At 45.8% G+C, this 17,156-nt stretch overlaps 2 protein-coding genes across 2 annotated transcripts in view; one reads left to right on the top strand and one right to left on the bottom strand.

Annotated features, from left to right (window-relative positions):
- Positions 1–1,559: 1,559 nt before the first annotated feature.
- CUNH14orf119 (chromosome unknown C14orf119 homolog) lies at positions 1,560–7,895 on the bottom strand. Its single transcript, XM_014055066.2, has 2 exons — positions 7,510–7,895; positions 1,560–2,064 (listed from the first exon to the last, which is right to left on the bottom strand). Exons 1-2 carry the CDS (start codon positions 7,629–7,631, stop codon positions 1,716–1,718), a joined length of 471 nt encoding a protein of 156 aa, XP_013910541.2. The 5' UTR covers positions 7,632–7,895; the 3' UTR covers positions 1,560–1,715.
- A 329-nt stretch (positions 7,896–8,224) lies between these two features.
- Positions 8,225–17,156, top strand: part of ACIN1 (apoptotic chromatin condensation inducer 1) — a 69,597-nt gene continuing 60,665 nt past the window's right edge. Inside the window, exon 1 of the mRNA XM_087714221.1 lies at positions 8,225–8,404. Coding sequence (XP_087570347.1) covers positions 8,267–8,404 — 138 coding nt within the window. The 5' untranslated portion in view covers positions 8,225–8,266. The remainder of the gene's footprint in view (positions 8,405–17,156) is intronic.

The raw sequence follows: 17,156 nt of genomic DNA, 5'->3' as shown, positions 1-17,156 counted from the left end.
GCCTCCAGTCCCCTAATCCTCTTTCTTGCTCTTCTCTGCACTCTTTCAAGAGTCTCCACATCTTTTCTACATCGTGGCGACCAAAACTGAATGCCGTATTCCAAGTGTGGCCTTACCAAGGGATTGTAAAGTGGTATCAAACCTTCACGTGATCTTGATTCTATCCCTCTGTTGACGCAGCCTAGAACTGTGTTGGCTTTTTTGGCAGCTGCTGCACACGGCTGGCTCCTATTTAAATGCTTGCCCACTAGGACTCCAAGATCCCTCTCCCAGTTACTACTATTGAGCAAGGTACCACCTATACTGTACCTGTGCATTTCGTTTTTCCTGCCTAAACGTAGAACCTTACTCTTTTCACCCTTGAATTTCATTTTGTTAGATGATGACTATTGCTAAGTCTTTGCATTTATGATTCTTGATGAATGTGGGTTTTTTATTTACGTACTCGGAGCGCTTCCATGCACCGAAGACAAATTCCTTGTGCGTCCGATCATCCGTGGCCAATCAAGGATTCTATTCCATCAATCAAGAATTCTATTTGCTAAACAATCTTTTATTTTCATACTAGTCGATAACCTGGGGTTGCCCAGGGATTTATTTATAGGGGGGAAATGTCCGGACCAAACGTAATTTATAATGTTGGATATTCCGCTCCCTGGTGGAGTACTCTGAAGCCGTTACCATGGCAACTCCACTGCGCTGTACAGAAGCCATTTTAAAGCAGTACAGTCGAAGCCATTTGAAGGCACAACAGGCTGTATCTTAACAGAACACACACCCTGAGGGGCTTTAAGGGCGTCTTACCTTACCCCCACAGTATTTTTCTCCAGAGAGTAAATCATGCTCCAGAGTTATGCTGGGACACAAACAACTATTTTTACACAGACTATCCCTAAGCGTGGCATCTTAAGAGTTCTTGATGAACGTGGGGGGTTTTATTTACGTACTCGGAGTGTTTCCATGCACCGAAGACAAATTCCTTCTGCGTCCGATCATCCGTGGCCAATCAAGGATTCTATTTCATCAATCAAGAATTCTATTTGCTAAACAATCTTTTATTTTCATACTAGCCAATAACCTGGGATTTATTTATAGGGGGAAAATGTCCGGACCAAACGTAATTTATAATGTTGGATATTTCCCCCTTACCAGAGGGCTCCCCCTGGTGGTGTACTCTGAAGCCGTCACCATGGCAACTCCACTGCGCTGTACAGAAGCCATTTTAAAGCAGTACAGTAGAAGCCATTTGAAGGCACAACAGGCTGTATCTTAACAGAACACACACCCCGAGGGGCTTTAGGGGTGTCTTACCTTACCCCCACAGTATTTTTCTCCAGAGAGTAAATCATGTGTGTATCAAGTTTGGTTGAAATTGCTCCAGAGTTATGCTGGGACACACACAACTATTTTTATAGACTATCCCTAAGCGTGGCATCTTAAGAGTTCTTGATGAACGTGGGAGGGTTTATTTATGTACACGGAGAGCTTCTGTGCACCGAAGACAAATGTGCGTCCGATTATCCGTGGCCAATCGAGCGTTCTCGTCCATCAATCGAGAATTCTATTTGCTAAACAATCTTTTATTTTCATATTATTCAGGGTTGCAACACGGAAAGGCCTTTTGGCTCAGCTGGCTGAAGACATCCAGAAAAATCAAGACCCAAAGTGGAAGGGGGAAAAAAGGGGGATGGAAAGGAAGAAAGCCACGGCCCGCTTTAGTCTTGTCCGGCGGTGGCGGCCACTTCTCGGTAAAACCGCCCGGCTAACTCCGGCATCTCCTCTTCCATCTGCCGGACAAACTCGTTGCGTTCAGTTTCCGACCAGCTGCGAAACCACTGGTCCCAGAGGCGCATCTGGCATTCGTAAATGGACGGGGGCTTCTCAGGTCCCACGCGGAGCCCCGAGAGGCTCTCCAGCAGGGGGAGGAGCTTCCAGGGGACGGCCTTGTCCACCAGGTCTCGGAGGAAGCGTTCCCGTTGGGCCGGAGTCCAGCTGGAGAGCCAGTGGAGGAGGCAGCGCATCTCTTGGGCCGTCACGTAGGATAAAGGCAGCGGCTCGGACATCCTGTACGGGGACGACAGAGAAACAAGGGTGGGTGGGTGGGGATTTCAGCCAGTCCTCGACTTACGACATTTCCCTCCCTCCCGTCTCCTTCCTCTCTTCCTCCCGCCTGCCCTTTCTCCCCTTCTTCCTTCTTTCCCTCCCTTCCTTCTACCCTCCATCCCTTCCTTCTCTCCCTTTCTTCCTCCCTCCCATACCTTCTCTCACCTTCTTCTCTCCCTCTCTTCCTTCTCTCCTTCCTTCCCTTTCCTTCCTTCTCCCCTTTCTTCTTCCCTCCCTCCCCTTCTTTCCCTTTCCTTCTCTTCTTCCACCCTTCCGTCCCTCCTTCCTTTCTTCTTCCCCACTCCCTTTCTTTCCTTCCTCCTTTCCTTTCCTTCTCTTCTTCCACCCTTCGCTCCATCCCTCTTCCTTTCTTCCACCCCACTCCCTTTCTTTCCTTCTTCCCTCCCTCCCCTTCCTTTCTTCCTCCCCACTCCCTTTCCTTCCTTCCTTCTTTCCTCCTTCCACTCCCCCTTTTCTTCCTCCCTTTCCTTCTCTTCTTCCACCCTTTCCTCCCTCCCGTTCCTTTCTTTCTCCCACTCCCTTCCCTGCTCCCCCTTCTTCCTCCCTCCCTCTGTTTCATTTCTTCCTCCCCTTTCCTTCCTTCTCTCCTTTTCTCCCATTCCTTCCTTTCCAGATTTCTCTTCTTCCCTTCTTCATTCATCCTTCCGAGCGAGCAGCACCCAAAATCGTATATATTAAATGACTTTGGAAAATAAAGTTGGAGAGGACAGTGGAATGAGGAAACGCTGAAGGGGCAGATGCCAGAAAAGCTAGATTAGGGAGCAAAAAACTAGGCAAAATCTTATCCTACTTGGATGTATTATAGGACCAGAGTCAAAACTAAAAATATCACAGTCAACATAGAATAGAATGGAATAGAATATGTAATGGAATAGAATGGGATTAGAATAGAATAAAATTAGCATGGAATGGAATTAGACTGGAATAGAATGGGATTAGAATAGAATGGAATAGAATTAGAATGGAAATAGAATGGAATAGAATTAGAATAGAATGGAATTAGAATGGAATAGAATGCAATTAGCATGGAATAGAATGGAATGGAATTAGACTGGAATAGAATGGGATTAGAATAGAATGGAATTAGAATGGAATAGAATTAGAATAGAATGGAATTAGACTGGAATAGAATGGGATTAGAATAGAATGGAATAGAATTAGAATAGAATGGAAATAGAATGGAATAGAATTAGAATAGAATGGGATTAGAATGGAATAGAATAGAATGCAATTAACATGGAATAGAATGGAATTAGACTGGAATAGAATGGGATTAGAATAGAATGGAATTAGAATAGAATGGAATGGAATTAGACTGGAATAAGAATCGAATGGAAATAGAATGGAATAGAATGCAATTAGCATGGAATAGAATGGAAGAGTTAGACTGGAATAGAATGGGATTAGAATAGAATGGGATAGAATTAGAATACAATGGAAATAGAATGGAATAGAATTAGAATAGAATGGAATAGAATGCAATTAGCATGGAATAGAATGGAATGGAATTAGACTGGAATAGAATGGAATTAGAATGGAATAGAATTAGAATAGAATGGAATTAGACTGGAATAGAATGGGATTAGAATAGAATGGAATAGAATTAGAATAGAATGGAAATAGAATGGAATAGAATTAGAATAGAATGGGATTAGAATGGAATAGAATAGAATGCAATTAGCATGGAATAGAATGGAATGGAATTAGACTGGAATAGAATGGGATTAGAATAGAATGGGATTAGAATAGAATGGAATTAGAATAGAATGGAAATAGAATGGAATGGAATTAGACTGGAATAAGAATCGAATGGAAATAGAATGGAATAGAATAGAATGCAATTAGCATGGAATAGAATGGAATGGAATTAGACTGGAATAGAATGGGATTAGAATAGAATGGGATTAGAATAGAATGGAATTAGAATAGAATGGAAATAGAATGGAATGGAATTAGACTGGAATAAGAATCGAATGGAAATAGAATGGAATAGAATAGAATGCAATTAGCATGGAATAGAATGGAATGGAATTAGACTGGAATAGAATGGGATTAGAATAGAATGGAATTAGAATAGAATGGAAATAGAATGGAATAGAATGGAATGGAATTAGACTGGAATAAGAATCGAATGGAAATAGAATGGAATAGAATGCAATTAGCATGGAATAGAATGGAATGGAATTAGACTGGAATAGAATGGAATTAGAATAGAATGGAATAGAATGGAATAGAATTAGAGTAGAATGGAAATAGAATGGAATAGAATTAGAATAGAATGGAATAGAATTAGAATGGAATGAAAGAATAGAATGGAATAGAATAGAATGGAATTAGCATGGAATAGAATGGAATTAGACTGGAATAGAATGGGATTAGAATAGAATGGAATTAGAATAGAATGGAATAGAATTAGAATAGAATTAGAATAGAATGGAATGGAATGAAATATAGGAATAGGAATAGAATAGAATTCTTTATTGGCCAAGTGTGACTGGACACACAAGGAATTTGTCCTTGGTGCATCTACTCTAAATATATATATTTTACAACTCAAAATATCACCATCAACATCTGTACTGAAAATAAATCCCTTTATCAGCACAACCGGATTTCCCCCCCCAGATTATTTTCATCCAGGAAGCCCCATCGAGAGCTTGGGAGACCCAGCCAGCTCTGCATTTCCAATGAAAAGCACTAACAAGCATCCTCATGATACAATTAGCATAGCTCAATAACTAAAGCAGGTTTAAAAATAATATGCAAATTGTGTTAAAGGGCTAAGGCCACCCTTTCCTGCGGTCTCAACTCTTATTTTTTTCCCCAGGCCAAAATAGCTGGATTGTTTCTAACAATTTCTTCCTTCTTGCTCTTAAAAAAAACCACCCAAAACCACCGCAGGCTATAATAAATATTGTGTAAAGCTCAATTTACAGATCCAAAGGGATAGACAATATTTTTCTTTAGGGGGGAAGGAAGGAAACAAACTTGGAAGCCACGAAAGTAAACTTCTCTTCCATGGATGGTGGGAAGAGAAAGACTTGCATGAAGTGCTTTTAAAACTTTGCAACTGTCAGAGAGGCAGACTGCAGCGGAAGGAAGAAAGGAAGGGGGTAGGAAGGAGAAAGGGAGTGAAGGATGGAGGGAGGGAGGGAGACAAGAAGGGGAAGAGGGAGGGAAGGAAAAAAGATAGGCAAGAAAGGAAGGATGAAGCAAAGAAGGGTTAGAGGAAAGGTGGGAGAAACGGAGGAAAGAAGCAAGGAAGGAGAAAGGGAAGGAAGGAAGGAAATGAAGGAAGAAAGAAAGGGAGAGATGGAGGAAAGAAGGGTTAGAAGTCCTTCCTCCCTCCTCTTTTCTTCCTTCCTTTCTTTACCTCCCTCCCTCCCTTCTCCCCCTTCCTTCCTTCCTTTCTCTCCTTCCGTTCTTCTTTCTTCCCTCCCATTCTTTCTTCTTTCCTCTGTCCCTCTCTCCTTTGGCCCTTTTCTCTTTCTCCTCCCCCATCTCCTTCCGTTCTTCCTTCCTTCCGTTCTTCCTTCGTCCCTCTCCCTCCTTCAGTTCTTTCCTCCCTCTCTCTCCTTCCCTCCTTTCCTTCCCTTCTTTCTTCCTCCCTCCCCCTCCTTCTTTCTCCCTTTCCTTCCGTTCTTCCTCCCTCCCTTTCCTTCCATTCTTTCTCCCTTTCTGTCATTCTTTCCTCTTTCTCCCTCTCCCGTTCTCTCTTGCTCCCTTAATAACTTTCTCCTTCTGTTCTTCCTCCCTCCCTCTCCTCCCTCTCCCTTTCCTTCCATTTTTTCCTCCCTTCCACCATTGTTTCCTCTTTCTCCCTCTGCTTCTGTTCTTCCTTCCTCCCTCCCTTTTTTCCTCCCTTAATAACTTTCTCTCCTCTCCCTCTCCTTTCGTTCCTCCCTCCCTCTTTCCTTCCTTTCCTCCCTTAATAACTTTATCTCTCTCTCTCTCCTTCCTCCGTTTTTCCTTCCTTCCTTCCTCCCTTTCCTTCCTTAATAACTTTCTCCCTCTCTCTCCTTCCTTTCTTCCTCTTTTTCTTTCCTCCCTTAAAAACGTTTTCTCTCCTCCCTCTCTCTCTTTCCGTTCCTCCTCCCTTCCTCTTTCCTCCCTTCCTCTCTTTCCTCCCTTAATAACTTTCTCTTTCTCCTGCCTCCCTTCTTCCTTCCTCCCTTAATGTGATCTCTCTCGCCTTTCTCCCTCTCCTTCCGTTCTTCCTCCCTTCCTCTTTCCTCCCTCCCACTCTTTCCTCCCTTAATAACTTTCTCTTTCTCTCCTGCCTCCCTTCTTCCGTTCTTCCTTCCTCCCTTTATAACGTGATCTCTCTCACCTTTCTCCCTCTCCTTCCGTTCTTCCTCCCTTCCTCTCTTTCCTTCCTTAATAACTTTCTCCCTCTCCTCCCTCTCTCTCCTTCCTTTCTTCCTCTCTTTCCTCCCTTAAAAACGTTTTCTCTCCTCCCTCTCTCTCCTTCCGTTCCTCCTCCCTCCCTCTCTTTCCTCCCTTCCTCTCTTTCCTCCCTTAATAACTTTCTCTCCTGCCTCCCTTCTTCCGTTCTTCCTTCCTCCCTTTCCTCGCTTAATAACGTGATCTCTCGCCTTTCTCCCTCTCCTTCCGTTCTTCCTCCCTTCCTCTTTCCTCCCTCCCTCTCTTTCCTCCCTTAATAACTTTCTCTTTCTCTCCTGCCTCCCTTCTTCCGTTCTTCCTTCCTCCCTTTCCTCCCTTAATAACGTGATCTCTCTCGCCTTTCTCCCTCTCCTTCTGTTCCTCCTCCCTTCCTCTTTCCTCCCTTCCTCTCTTTCCTCCCTTAATAACTTTCTCTTTCTCTCCTGCCTCCCTTCTTCCGTTCTTCCTTCCTCCCTTAATAACGTGATCTCTCTCGCCTTTCTCCCTCTCCTTCCGTTCTTCCTCTCTTTCCTTCCTTAATAACTTTCTCTCTCTCCTCCCTCCCTCCTTCCTTTCCTTCAACGCTGGGAATTGAAACCCACCCACCTTAAAAGTTGCCCTGGTTTGGAAAGCCACGGGGGGGGGGGCTTTCTTTCCACGGGACAGGCACGTGAGTATCAAAGACCTCCCCCCCCTTCCCACCCCCCCTCCCAACAAGCCAACTTTGAACAGAACTGAGCTCGTGCAAACCCACAATCTTGGCCAGTCCTGTACAAACCCAGTTTGCAACCCCAGGCAGGTGAAAACGGGCCGCTCCCCTACCCTGGGTCTCGCCCACTGTCGGAATGCAGCCCTTCCCAACCCCCGAGATGGGATTTGTAGTCCACCCTGCCAACGGATCGCACCACGTCAAAACCTAGCAAGGCAAGCGCGGCTTTTGCAATGCCAGGCATCTCCTGATTGATTGATTGATTGACAAGCCAGCATTTGCCTTCTTCTCACCTGCTTTGGCTCAGATCCGGGTTTGTCCCATCGCTGCGAAAGTAACTCGAGGCATTTTCCTCCGCTCCGCCTTCGGCAGGAGGAAGAGCCTCGGGCGGGGTCACGGAAGTCGCCGAACTCATCCGGAATGACCCGAACACTCCAGGCAGGCTTCGGAAACGAAGGCGCTTTACTTAGGCGCTAAGCGGGAGTTGCCGAACGTTTTTCCGTCACCGCCCCCCCCTTCCGAGCCGGAGATGTCCGGAAGTTTCCGACTCCTTCTCAAGAACTCATTCGGAAAGACTCGGAAGACGCACTCGGGCCAGCCAGGCTTCGGAAACGAAGGGGCTTTACTTAGGCGCTGGGCGGAAGTTGCCGAACGTTTTTCCGTCACCGCCCCCTTCCGAGGCCGAAGATGTCCGGAAGTTCCCGAGTCGTTCTCAAGAACTCACTTCCAATGAAGCCGCCTCGAAAGACCCGGAAATGCCCGAAGTAGCCCGGAAAGAGTCGCCCGACCTAGAGCGGCCCCCCCTCCTCCTGCTCCTCCGCCCCTCCCTCCTGCTCCTGCTCCTCCTTCCGAACGCCGAGCGGAAGTCTCCGAAAACAGACGGCGCTTTGACGAAGCGCGGCCGGACGTCCAACGAGACGGCGCGCGCGCGCGCGCGAGGAGAGCGGGGGGCGAGGGGTCAGAGGTCACCCCGAGCGCCCGAGGCCTCCTCCGGAAGTTGCCGAACGCCCCCGAAGCTCCCGGGGAGGGCAGGCAGCGGCGCCACACAAGATGGCGGACGGGGAGGAGGTTACTCTGGACGGGAGGCCGCTTCAGGCGTTGAGGGTCGCCGACCTGAAGGCGGCTTTGGAAGAGCGGGGACTGCCGAAGAGCGGGCAGAAGAGCGCCTTGATTAAGCGGCTCCGTGGGGTGAGGAAAAAAAAAAAAGGGCCCGGCGGGGGAAAGGGGGCCCGGGGGCCCGGGTGGCTTCGCGCATGCGTAAACCGAGGCGGGCAAGGGTTTTTTTTTTTCCTCCCCCGCTCCGGGCTTCTAAGCAACGCGGGCCCCTGGCCCGGGGGTGCCGCCGCGCATGCGCGGGGCAATAACCCACTACTGCCACCAAGGGGAAGGGGGAGAAATTGCCTCTACCTCGGCTTTAGGGCGAAAAATGGGGCGGGGGGGGGGCAGGAAGACTCCTATTGGCGGGAGAAGCCTTTGACATCACTTTGGGGTTGCCCCATAGAAATAGGGGAGGGGGGATCCCCTTTTAAGTGAGTTTGGGGGAAATCCTTGCAGAAGTTTTAACAGCCTGTTGCTGATTGGGAGAGGGGGGGGGGAAATGGGCATTTCCTGGTCCCACCACTGATTGGGGGGGGGCGCCCCATGGAGGCCCGATCCTTCCCCCCCTCCTGCCAATTTGGCAACTTGCCTTTCATCCCAGGCTCACTTTTTTTGGGGGGGGGTCTCCATTCATCTCCTAAGATTCTCCCCCCCTCCAGCCCCATAAGTTTCCAAACAGATGTTCCTGCAAGGAAACCCAAGTTTCTGGTTTCCATTTGGATTTCAATTCGGATTGAAAAAGTTTTCACTTTGGGATGATGAGGTCCTCGCGCTTACGACGGCTCCCTTGGTGACTGAAGGGACAACAGCACTTTAAAAAAAGGAGGAGCGTTTTTCACGCTTAACCAACCGTTGCGGTATTTCCACGCACCCCGCCTCCCACGATGGCGGGATTTACATTCGGAGGCTCGGCTCGCAGTTATGACGGTTTGCGGGGAGGGTCGCGGGAATCCCCTTTTCGGAAAAGCAAAGTCGACGGGGAAACCGTATTCGCTTCGCGACCGTGTGTGCCCATTTAAGGACCGACGTGTATTCGCTTAACGGATGTGGCCAGGAAGCAAAACGCACCCTAACCAAATTTCTCGCTTAGCGACTTAAATTGGCTCCGTCGTCGTACTTTGAGGGTTACCTGTATAGGGTTTGGGTTTTTTTTAGGATGAGGTGAGAGGGATAGATGAATTCAGCTTTAGGGTAAAGATCCTGCCTTGAAGGTTGTGGGCGGTGGAACAGCTTGCCACTAGAAGTTGTGCTCCATCACTTGGAGGCTTTTAAGAGGACGCAGGACAGTTGCTTGTCTGAAATGGCATAGGGTCTCCTGATTCAGCAGGGGGTTGGACTAGAAGACCTCCAAGGTCCCTTCCAGCTCTTCATTGCTTGATAACCCAATCTGGAATTAAGGAATTAGCTTCCTAACAGCGAGAACCAGTGGAACAACCTGCCACCAGACGTTCTGGGTGCTTCATCATTGGGATTTTTTAAGAAGAGATCGGGGAACCATTTGTCTGAAATGGTACAGGATCTCCTGCTTCAGCAGGGGGTTGGACTAGAAGACCTCCAAGGGTCCCTTCCAGCTCTATTCTGATGGATTGAGCTGGCGTGGCTGTGCAGAAGAAGGTGCATTTGTAGCCCAGGCCATGCCATGCAACGAACGAACTTCATGGCAGGAAGGGCCAGAAAGTGGGGTCCAGATAGTCCTCGGTTTACAACCGTTCATTTAATGACCGTTTGAAGTTGCAACAGCATGGAAGAAAACAGACTTAACGACCATTTTTCACACCGTTGATCATCCCCGTGATCATGCGGTCAAAATTCAGACGGTTGGGAAACCGGCTCGCATTTATGACGGTTACAGTATCCCTTTTGCCACCTTCTGACGAACAAGATAGCAATAGCAGTTAGACTTATATACCACTTCATAGGGCTTTCAGCCCTCTCTAAGCGGTTTACAGAGTCAGCGTATTGCCCCCAACAACAATCCGGGTCCTCATTTTACCCACCTCGGAAGGATGGAAGGCTGAGTCAACCCTGAGCCGGTGAGATTTGAACAGCCGAACTGCAGAACTGCAGTCAGATGAAGTAGCCTGCAGTGCTGCATTTAACCACGGCGCCACCTCGGGAAAGCCAGATTCGTTTCACCGCCGTGTGACTAACTTAACGGCAGTGCTTCGCTTAACCACGGGGCCAAGAAAGGTGGTAAAAATGGGGCAGAATTCAGGGAACAAGCGTCTTGCTCAACAGTGGAAATTGGGGGATCAGTTGGGGACGTAAATTGAGGACTGTCCATATAATGACAGTCTGCAAATGGTGTGGTCCATGCTGTGGCTTTTGAGAGGTGTTTGATGCTTATTTTTGATGGGTGGAGTTTGGAAAGGTGGGTCCCCAAAAGTTTCTTAATTTATTTGTATGTCACTTTGATTGCTTTTGCAAAAAAAGTGGCAAATCTACCCAATATACCTTCCTGTTTTCCCCACAACAACCCTTTGAGGTAGGTGGATTGGGCTGAGGAGCCAAGGTGGCGCAGTGGTTAAAAGCAGCACTGCAGGCTACTGCTAGATCAGCAGGTCAGCGGTTCAAATCTCACCGGCTCAGGGTTGACTCAGCCTTCCATCCTTCCGAGGTGGGTAAAATGAGGACCCAGATTGTTGGGGGCAATATGCTGACTCTCTGTAAACCGCTTAGAGAGGCCTGAAAGGCCTATGAAGCGGTATATAAGTCTACTGCTATTGCTATTGCTATTGCTATTGCTGAGAGATTGAGGCTGGCCCAAGATCACCCAATTGGCTTTCATGGCTAAAGTAGGACTAGAACTCCCCGTCTCCCGATGATTGGCACAAAGTCGCCCAATTGTCTTCCATGCTTAAGGCGGGACTCGAATTCACCACCTCCTGTGATTGGGGCAAAGTTACCCATCTTAGCTAAGGCTGCTTAAAATGCAATTCTAATATGATTTAAGTCCTATTTAAGTCCCAACTGCATTTTGTTTTAATTCCTTTTTATTCGTTTGGGAAGTAAACTGATTTGGACCCTGAAGGCAGCAGGGTAGAGTGGTTAGAGTCTGCATGGAGGCAGGTGACTCTGATTGAACCCAGGGGCCAAATAAATTTCTGTTCTTTAGCAATTCCTGCCCCACAAAAGTGTTGGAAAATAAAATAAACCCTGGAAGAAAGCTGCATCCTTTAGCCTCTAGAGCTCTTGGAAAAATAAATAGAAATATTAAGAAATAAACCCTTGACGTAAGACCACCAATTCTGTCGTTAAGCGAGACATTTGTTGAGTGAGCTTTGCTTTTTACGACCTTGCTTGCCAACTATGGTTAAAGTGAATCCCGGCACTTGTTCAGTTAGTAACACGGTTGTTAAGTCAATCTGGCTTTCCCGTGGATTATTATTATTATTATTTTGCTCGTCAGAATGTCTCAAAAAGTAGATTGCGCGACCTCGGGACTTTCTAACCGTCATAAATACAAGTCAGTTTGCCAAAGCGTCGGAATTTTGAATCGCCTGACCCTGGGGACGTTGCAAATGTCGTAAGTTTGAAAACGGGTCACGAGTCCTTTTCTTTTTTTCCCAGTGCCGTTGTAACTTTTGAACTGTCACTAAGCGCATGTTGTAAGTCGGAGCTCTACCTGTCTATGTTTGCTCGGAGGAATCCGGGTGGATCAAGGAAGGTGGAACTTAACCTCATAGTAGTTTTTAACAGAGCTGCTTCTTGCCTTTGATTGGAGAAAAGCCGGCTTGATTTAAATCACGGTTTATTCAGGGGTCAGGCCTTAGAAGTGCTTGGCGGGTTGCGGGGGAAAAAAAGGCGCGGTGTGTCAGAGACCAACAATCAACCGCACCTATCAGTGTGCGCACAGTGTGGCTACTATTTTGAGACAATCCAGGAGTAAAATACAGTATACAGAGGTTTTGCCTATCAAACAGTGGTTTATCTAAGGCATACACCATATTTTTCGGACTATAAGATGTACATTTTGTCTCCCAAAAAGGGGTGAAAATGTGTGCGTCGTATAGACCGAATATTGCTGAAGCTCTGCCCACTCGCTGGCCATTTTTTTGGGGGGGGGGCTTTTGAACACCCCATTTTCGGGCCTTTTTTCAGCCCGTTTTCAACACTTTGAGGATTTTTCCAGGCCGTTTTTGAGGAATTTTCTGGGCCGTTTTTGAGGATTTTTCCAGAATGTTTTTGAGGATTTTTCCAGAATGTTTTTGAGGCATTTTTGGGACGTTTTTGAGGCTTGGGGGGGGGGTGTTACAAAAAAACAAGCTGAAAACCTCAAAAACGTCCCGAAAAACCCCTTGAAAATGGACCAAAAAAGCCTCAAAAGTGGACTGAAAAAAGCCTCAAAAACAGGCCGAAAAAAGCCTCAAAAATGTGTAGAAAAAGGCTGGAAAAGAGCCAGAAAAAGACCCCCCCAAACGGACTGAAAATGCGGCGTGCAGAGGCCAAAACCCTTTTTTAATTCTTGTTTTCCTCTTCTAAATTTCCTGCATCTTATAGTCAGGTGCATCTTATCATCTGAAAAATATGGTGTGTGTGCATGTATGTATGTATGTATATAAATATGTAGGTTTTTGGTTATTCGGGTTTTCTCCCGCGTAAAATTGGAAGTGTCTTGGCGATGTTTCGACGAAGTCTCATTCGTCATCTTCAGGCTTCGTGCTTCCAGGAGCAATGTGAGATCTCGGCTGTTTCTTCCTCAGAAAACACATAGATGATAGATAGATAGATAGATAGATAGATAGATAGATAGATAGATAGATAGATAGATAGATAGATGATTGATAGATAGATGATAGATAGATAGATAGATAGATGATAGATAGATAGATAGATGATAGATAGATAGATAGATAGATGATAGATAGATTGAAAGATGATAGATAGATTAGATAGAGATAGATAGATAAGATAGATATAGATAGATAGATAGATATAGATATAGATAGATTAGATAGATAGATAGATAGATAAGATAGATATAGATAGATAGATAGATAGATAGATAGATAGATAGATAGATAGATAGATAGATAGATATAGATAGATTAGATAGATAGATAGAGATAGATAGATAGATATAGATAGATAGATATAGATATCTCCTACTCAAAACCAGGCAATCAATCAGTCTTCAATTATAACACACAAGCACACACAGAGAAGACCGCCTTCACATGGCCTCCCTTATATAGGCAGCTTCTTAAAGTGGCAGTAACCCTGCTGGGACGTGGTGGCTCAGTGGCTAAGACGCTGAGCTTGTCAATCAGACAGGTTGACAGTTCGAATCCCTAGTGCCCCGCAACGGAGTGAGCTCCCATTACTTGTCCCAGCTTCTGCTAATCTAGCAGTTTGAAAGTTTGTAAAAATGCAAGTAGAAAAATAGGGACCACCTTTGGTGGGAAGGTAACAGCGTTCCGTGCGCCTTCGGCGTTGAGTCATGCCAGCCACATGACCACGGAGATGTCTTGGGACAGCGCTGGCTCTTTGGCTTTGAAAAGGAGATGAGCAGCGCCCCCTACAGTTGGGAATTACTAGCACATATGTGCGAACGGAACCTTTATCTAACTCATTCTCATCTCGGTTTATAGAGCCTTACAGAAGCTGGTCAGCTATTAAATCACCATTACCTTAACACCACATCTCTCAGCGAGAGAGATTAGATGTTGTATACAGGTAGTCCTCGACCTACAATTGTTCGTTTAGCGACCGTTCTTCGTTACAACGCCACAAAAACATTTGGAGAATTTTTCACCCTTTGGATCTAAGCAGCATCCGATAATCATGCAATCAAAATTCAACCGCCATGTATTTATGACGGTTGCCGTGTCCAAAGGTCATGAGATTATTATTTTTTACAAGCTTCGGGTGAGCCAAGGCAATGGGGAAGTCAGATTTCTCACTTAACAATCGTGTTATTCGCTTTAAAAAAATCTGCAGCGATTCCATGAATAATGGTGGCAAGAGAGGGCGTAAACTGGGACGAAGCTTGCTCAATGACTGTCTTGCTTATTAATGGAAATTTGGGGGCGGGATCAACTGTGGTCGTAAGTCGAGGATTTCCTGTATGGTGTTCCACTGAGAAATAATCATTTTGGACCAGGGCGTTTAGCTACTTTCGTGGCCGATACTGCAAATCAAAGGTTGTGTTGTGGCCTGCCAGCAGAGCTGGGAGCAGATTCGGACAGGGAGGAGATTGGGGAGGAGCATGGGCCAATCCTGGAGTCTGGGGAAGGCTCTGTGTCGGAGGCAGAGAGGGGGCCAGGGCCGTCTTGACAGTTATCAGCTGCTTTCGGAGTCAGACATCAGTGAGGCAGAACAACAGCTGGAGCCTGTTCCCAGTGTGCGCATGCGCAAAGTTGCCAGACGAAGGGAACAGCTAAAGAACAGGGGTCGACTTGGGAGCAAGGCCACAGGTGGACGATGAATGGCCCCTCCCAGAGGGAATAAAAGAGGAGCGCCAGGGGAGTGGAGTTTGCAGGAGGCCAATGAAGTTCCCTTCATTGGTTCGTGACTCTCCGAGACTCCTTGCTGGGTTTTGCAGATATCTTCCTGGCAGCTCTCCAAGCCAGATAAGGTCGGTGACTGTAAATCCTCCTTTGAAAGACTTTGCTAGATGTGAAGGAGCAGAATTCACAGTCAATGAATAAAAGGGGTTTTTGTCAGGACAAGGAATTTGCTTCATGATCTTGGGAAGCCTTAGAACAGATTGGTGTCACATAATGTAACAACCGGTTCGCCGAGAACCGAAAAGATAAGTGTGCACGCGTGCGGCGTCAAATACACTTCGACTATATAGGACGGGATAGCGCCCGGGCGGGTGGGCAATCCCTGATGCTGGTCGGAACTTCTGGTTCTAATTTCAGGTGTGCAGGTGGGAATCTTGTAGAAATATCATCTACATAGTTCATCTCGTAACTCTGAAAAATGGTCATAAATCCCTTCTTTCAGCCCCGTTGTAACTTGGAGCAGTCACTAAATGAAACCATTGTAAGCCGATTGCCTGCATTCTCTCTGGTTTTTCCAGAGTGGTTTTTCCCTACTCCGGTGCAGCTGATCTTCAGCCAAGGAAGGGTATTAAATCTTTTGAAATGAACAAGGTACAGAAATCGTAGCCGTTGAAAAAAATGTCCCAAAGCAGATTTTACTGCATTTTTCTACAGCTTTGCTCCACAATCTTTTATCCTCACAAAAATGCTCTTAAGTTAAGTACGTTAAGGATATAAAAGTATGTATGCTTGAGGATTATTTAATCAGCTTTCAGACTGGAAAAAAAATATGAGTCTTTTCAGTTCTCTTTTAACCCTTCGCCCCCTTAGCCTGGTTGAAGCCACACAATATAGTGTGTAACCTAGTTTGTTTGATATTGGCCTGTGTCCTTTGCTGTTCTGGTATCAATAGCCGATGGCGTAAGCAAGGATGCGAAGCCATTAAATATGTCCCTGCTTTGAAAGATTCACCAAAAAGTCAATGAGAGTTGAAATTCTAAAAAGGGCAAGAGATGATGGATAGACATAGAATATTTTTTTTTTAATGGTAGTTATTTAATTGTGTTAGAAAAAAGAATTAGAAAGTAGAAATTGGGAATAGCAATAGCAATAGCAGTTAGACTTATATACTGCTTCATAGGGCTTTCAGCCCTCTCTAAGCGGTTTACAGAGTCAGCATATTGCCCCCAACAACAATCCGGGTCCTCATTTTACCCACCTCGGAAGGATGGAAGGCTGAGTCAACCTTGAGCCGGTGAGATTTGAACAGCAGAACTGAAGTCAGCTGAAGTAGCCTGCAGTGCTGCATTTAACCACTGCGCCACCTTGGCTCTAGTATTATATGTGTGTGTGTGTGTGTGTGTAGTGTGTATATGTATGTATGTATGTAAACTGGAAACTTGGCACATATGTTCCACTTGGCTTCTAGCTGCTCGCTAAGAAAGGATTTTTTGAAATGACCACCAGATCATTAGTATTTCTTATACAGTATTATATTAATACACTCTGATGGTAAGGAGTTAAATATTCTACTCCCCCTCCCCACCTGGAAAGAACTCTATTCAAACTGCCAGTTGCCTTATTATTAACACACACTGTTGCTAAGGAGTTAGACATTCTACTCCCCCTCCCCATCTGGAAAGAACTCTGTTCCAACTGCCAGTTGCCTTATATTAACACACTCTGATGCTAAGGAGTTAAACATTCTACTCTCCCTCCCCACCTGGAAAGAACTCTATTCCAACTGCCAGTTGCCTTATTATTAACACACTCTGATACTAAGGAGTTAGACATTCTACTCCCCTTCCCCACCTGGAAAGAACTCTATTCCAACTGCCAGTTGCCTTATATTAACGCACTCTGGTGCTGAGGAGTTAGACATTCTACATTAATTTTCTTTTTTATTTAAATATAAAGTTTTTTTATTTTTTGTTCTGTATATACAATTATAGGTATACATTCACATATTCATTCTTTTTTTACATTCATGGTTCTTATACATTTGTCATTCCATTTATGGAATAATAATATTCCATTTGGCTTGCTTTCTTTACCATCCCTCGCCTGTTTTGACACCACCTTCTCCCTTTCTTTTCTCCCTCCCTCCCTTCTCTACTTCCTTCATTCCTCTTCCCTTCCTTCTTCCCTTACCTCTCCCCTTCTCTCTTCCCCTTCCTACCCTCTCTCCTTATCTCTCTCTCTCCTTTTCTCTCTTCCTCTTCCTTCCCTCCTTTTCCTCTCATCTCCTCTCCTCTCTTCCTTTCTCTCCTTCCCCCCTTCTCTATTTTCTTCTTTCCTCATCTCCTTTCTCTTCCTTCTTCCCTTCCTTCAGCCCTACTTCTCTCTACCCCTTC

Source organism: Thamnophis sirtalis, unplaced genomic scaffold (genome assembly GCF_051295495.1).
Source record: "Thamnophis sirtalis isolate CommonGarterSnake01/CBP01778 unplaced genomic scaffold, rThaSir2_p1.2 scaffold_4, whole genome shotgun sequence".
In the NCBI taxonomy this organism is placed as follows: Eukaryota; Metazoa; Chordata; class Lepidosauria; order Squamata; family Natricidae; genus Thamnophis; species Thamnophis sirtalis.
The sequence above is the reverse complement of the archived record's forward strand: the minus strand, read 5'-3'. Positions and strand labels throughout refer to the sequence as shown.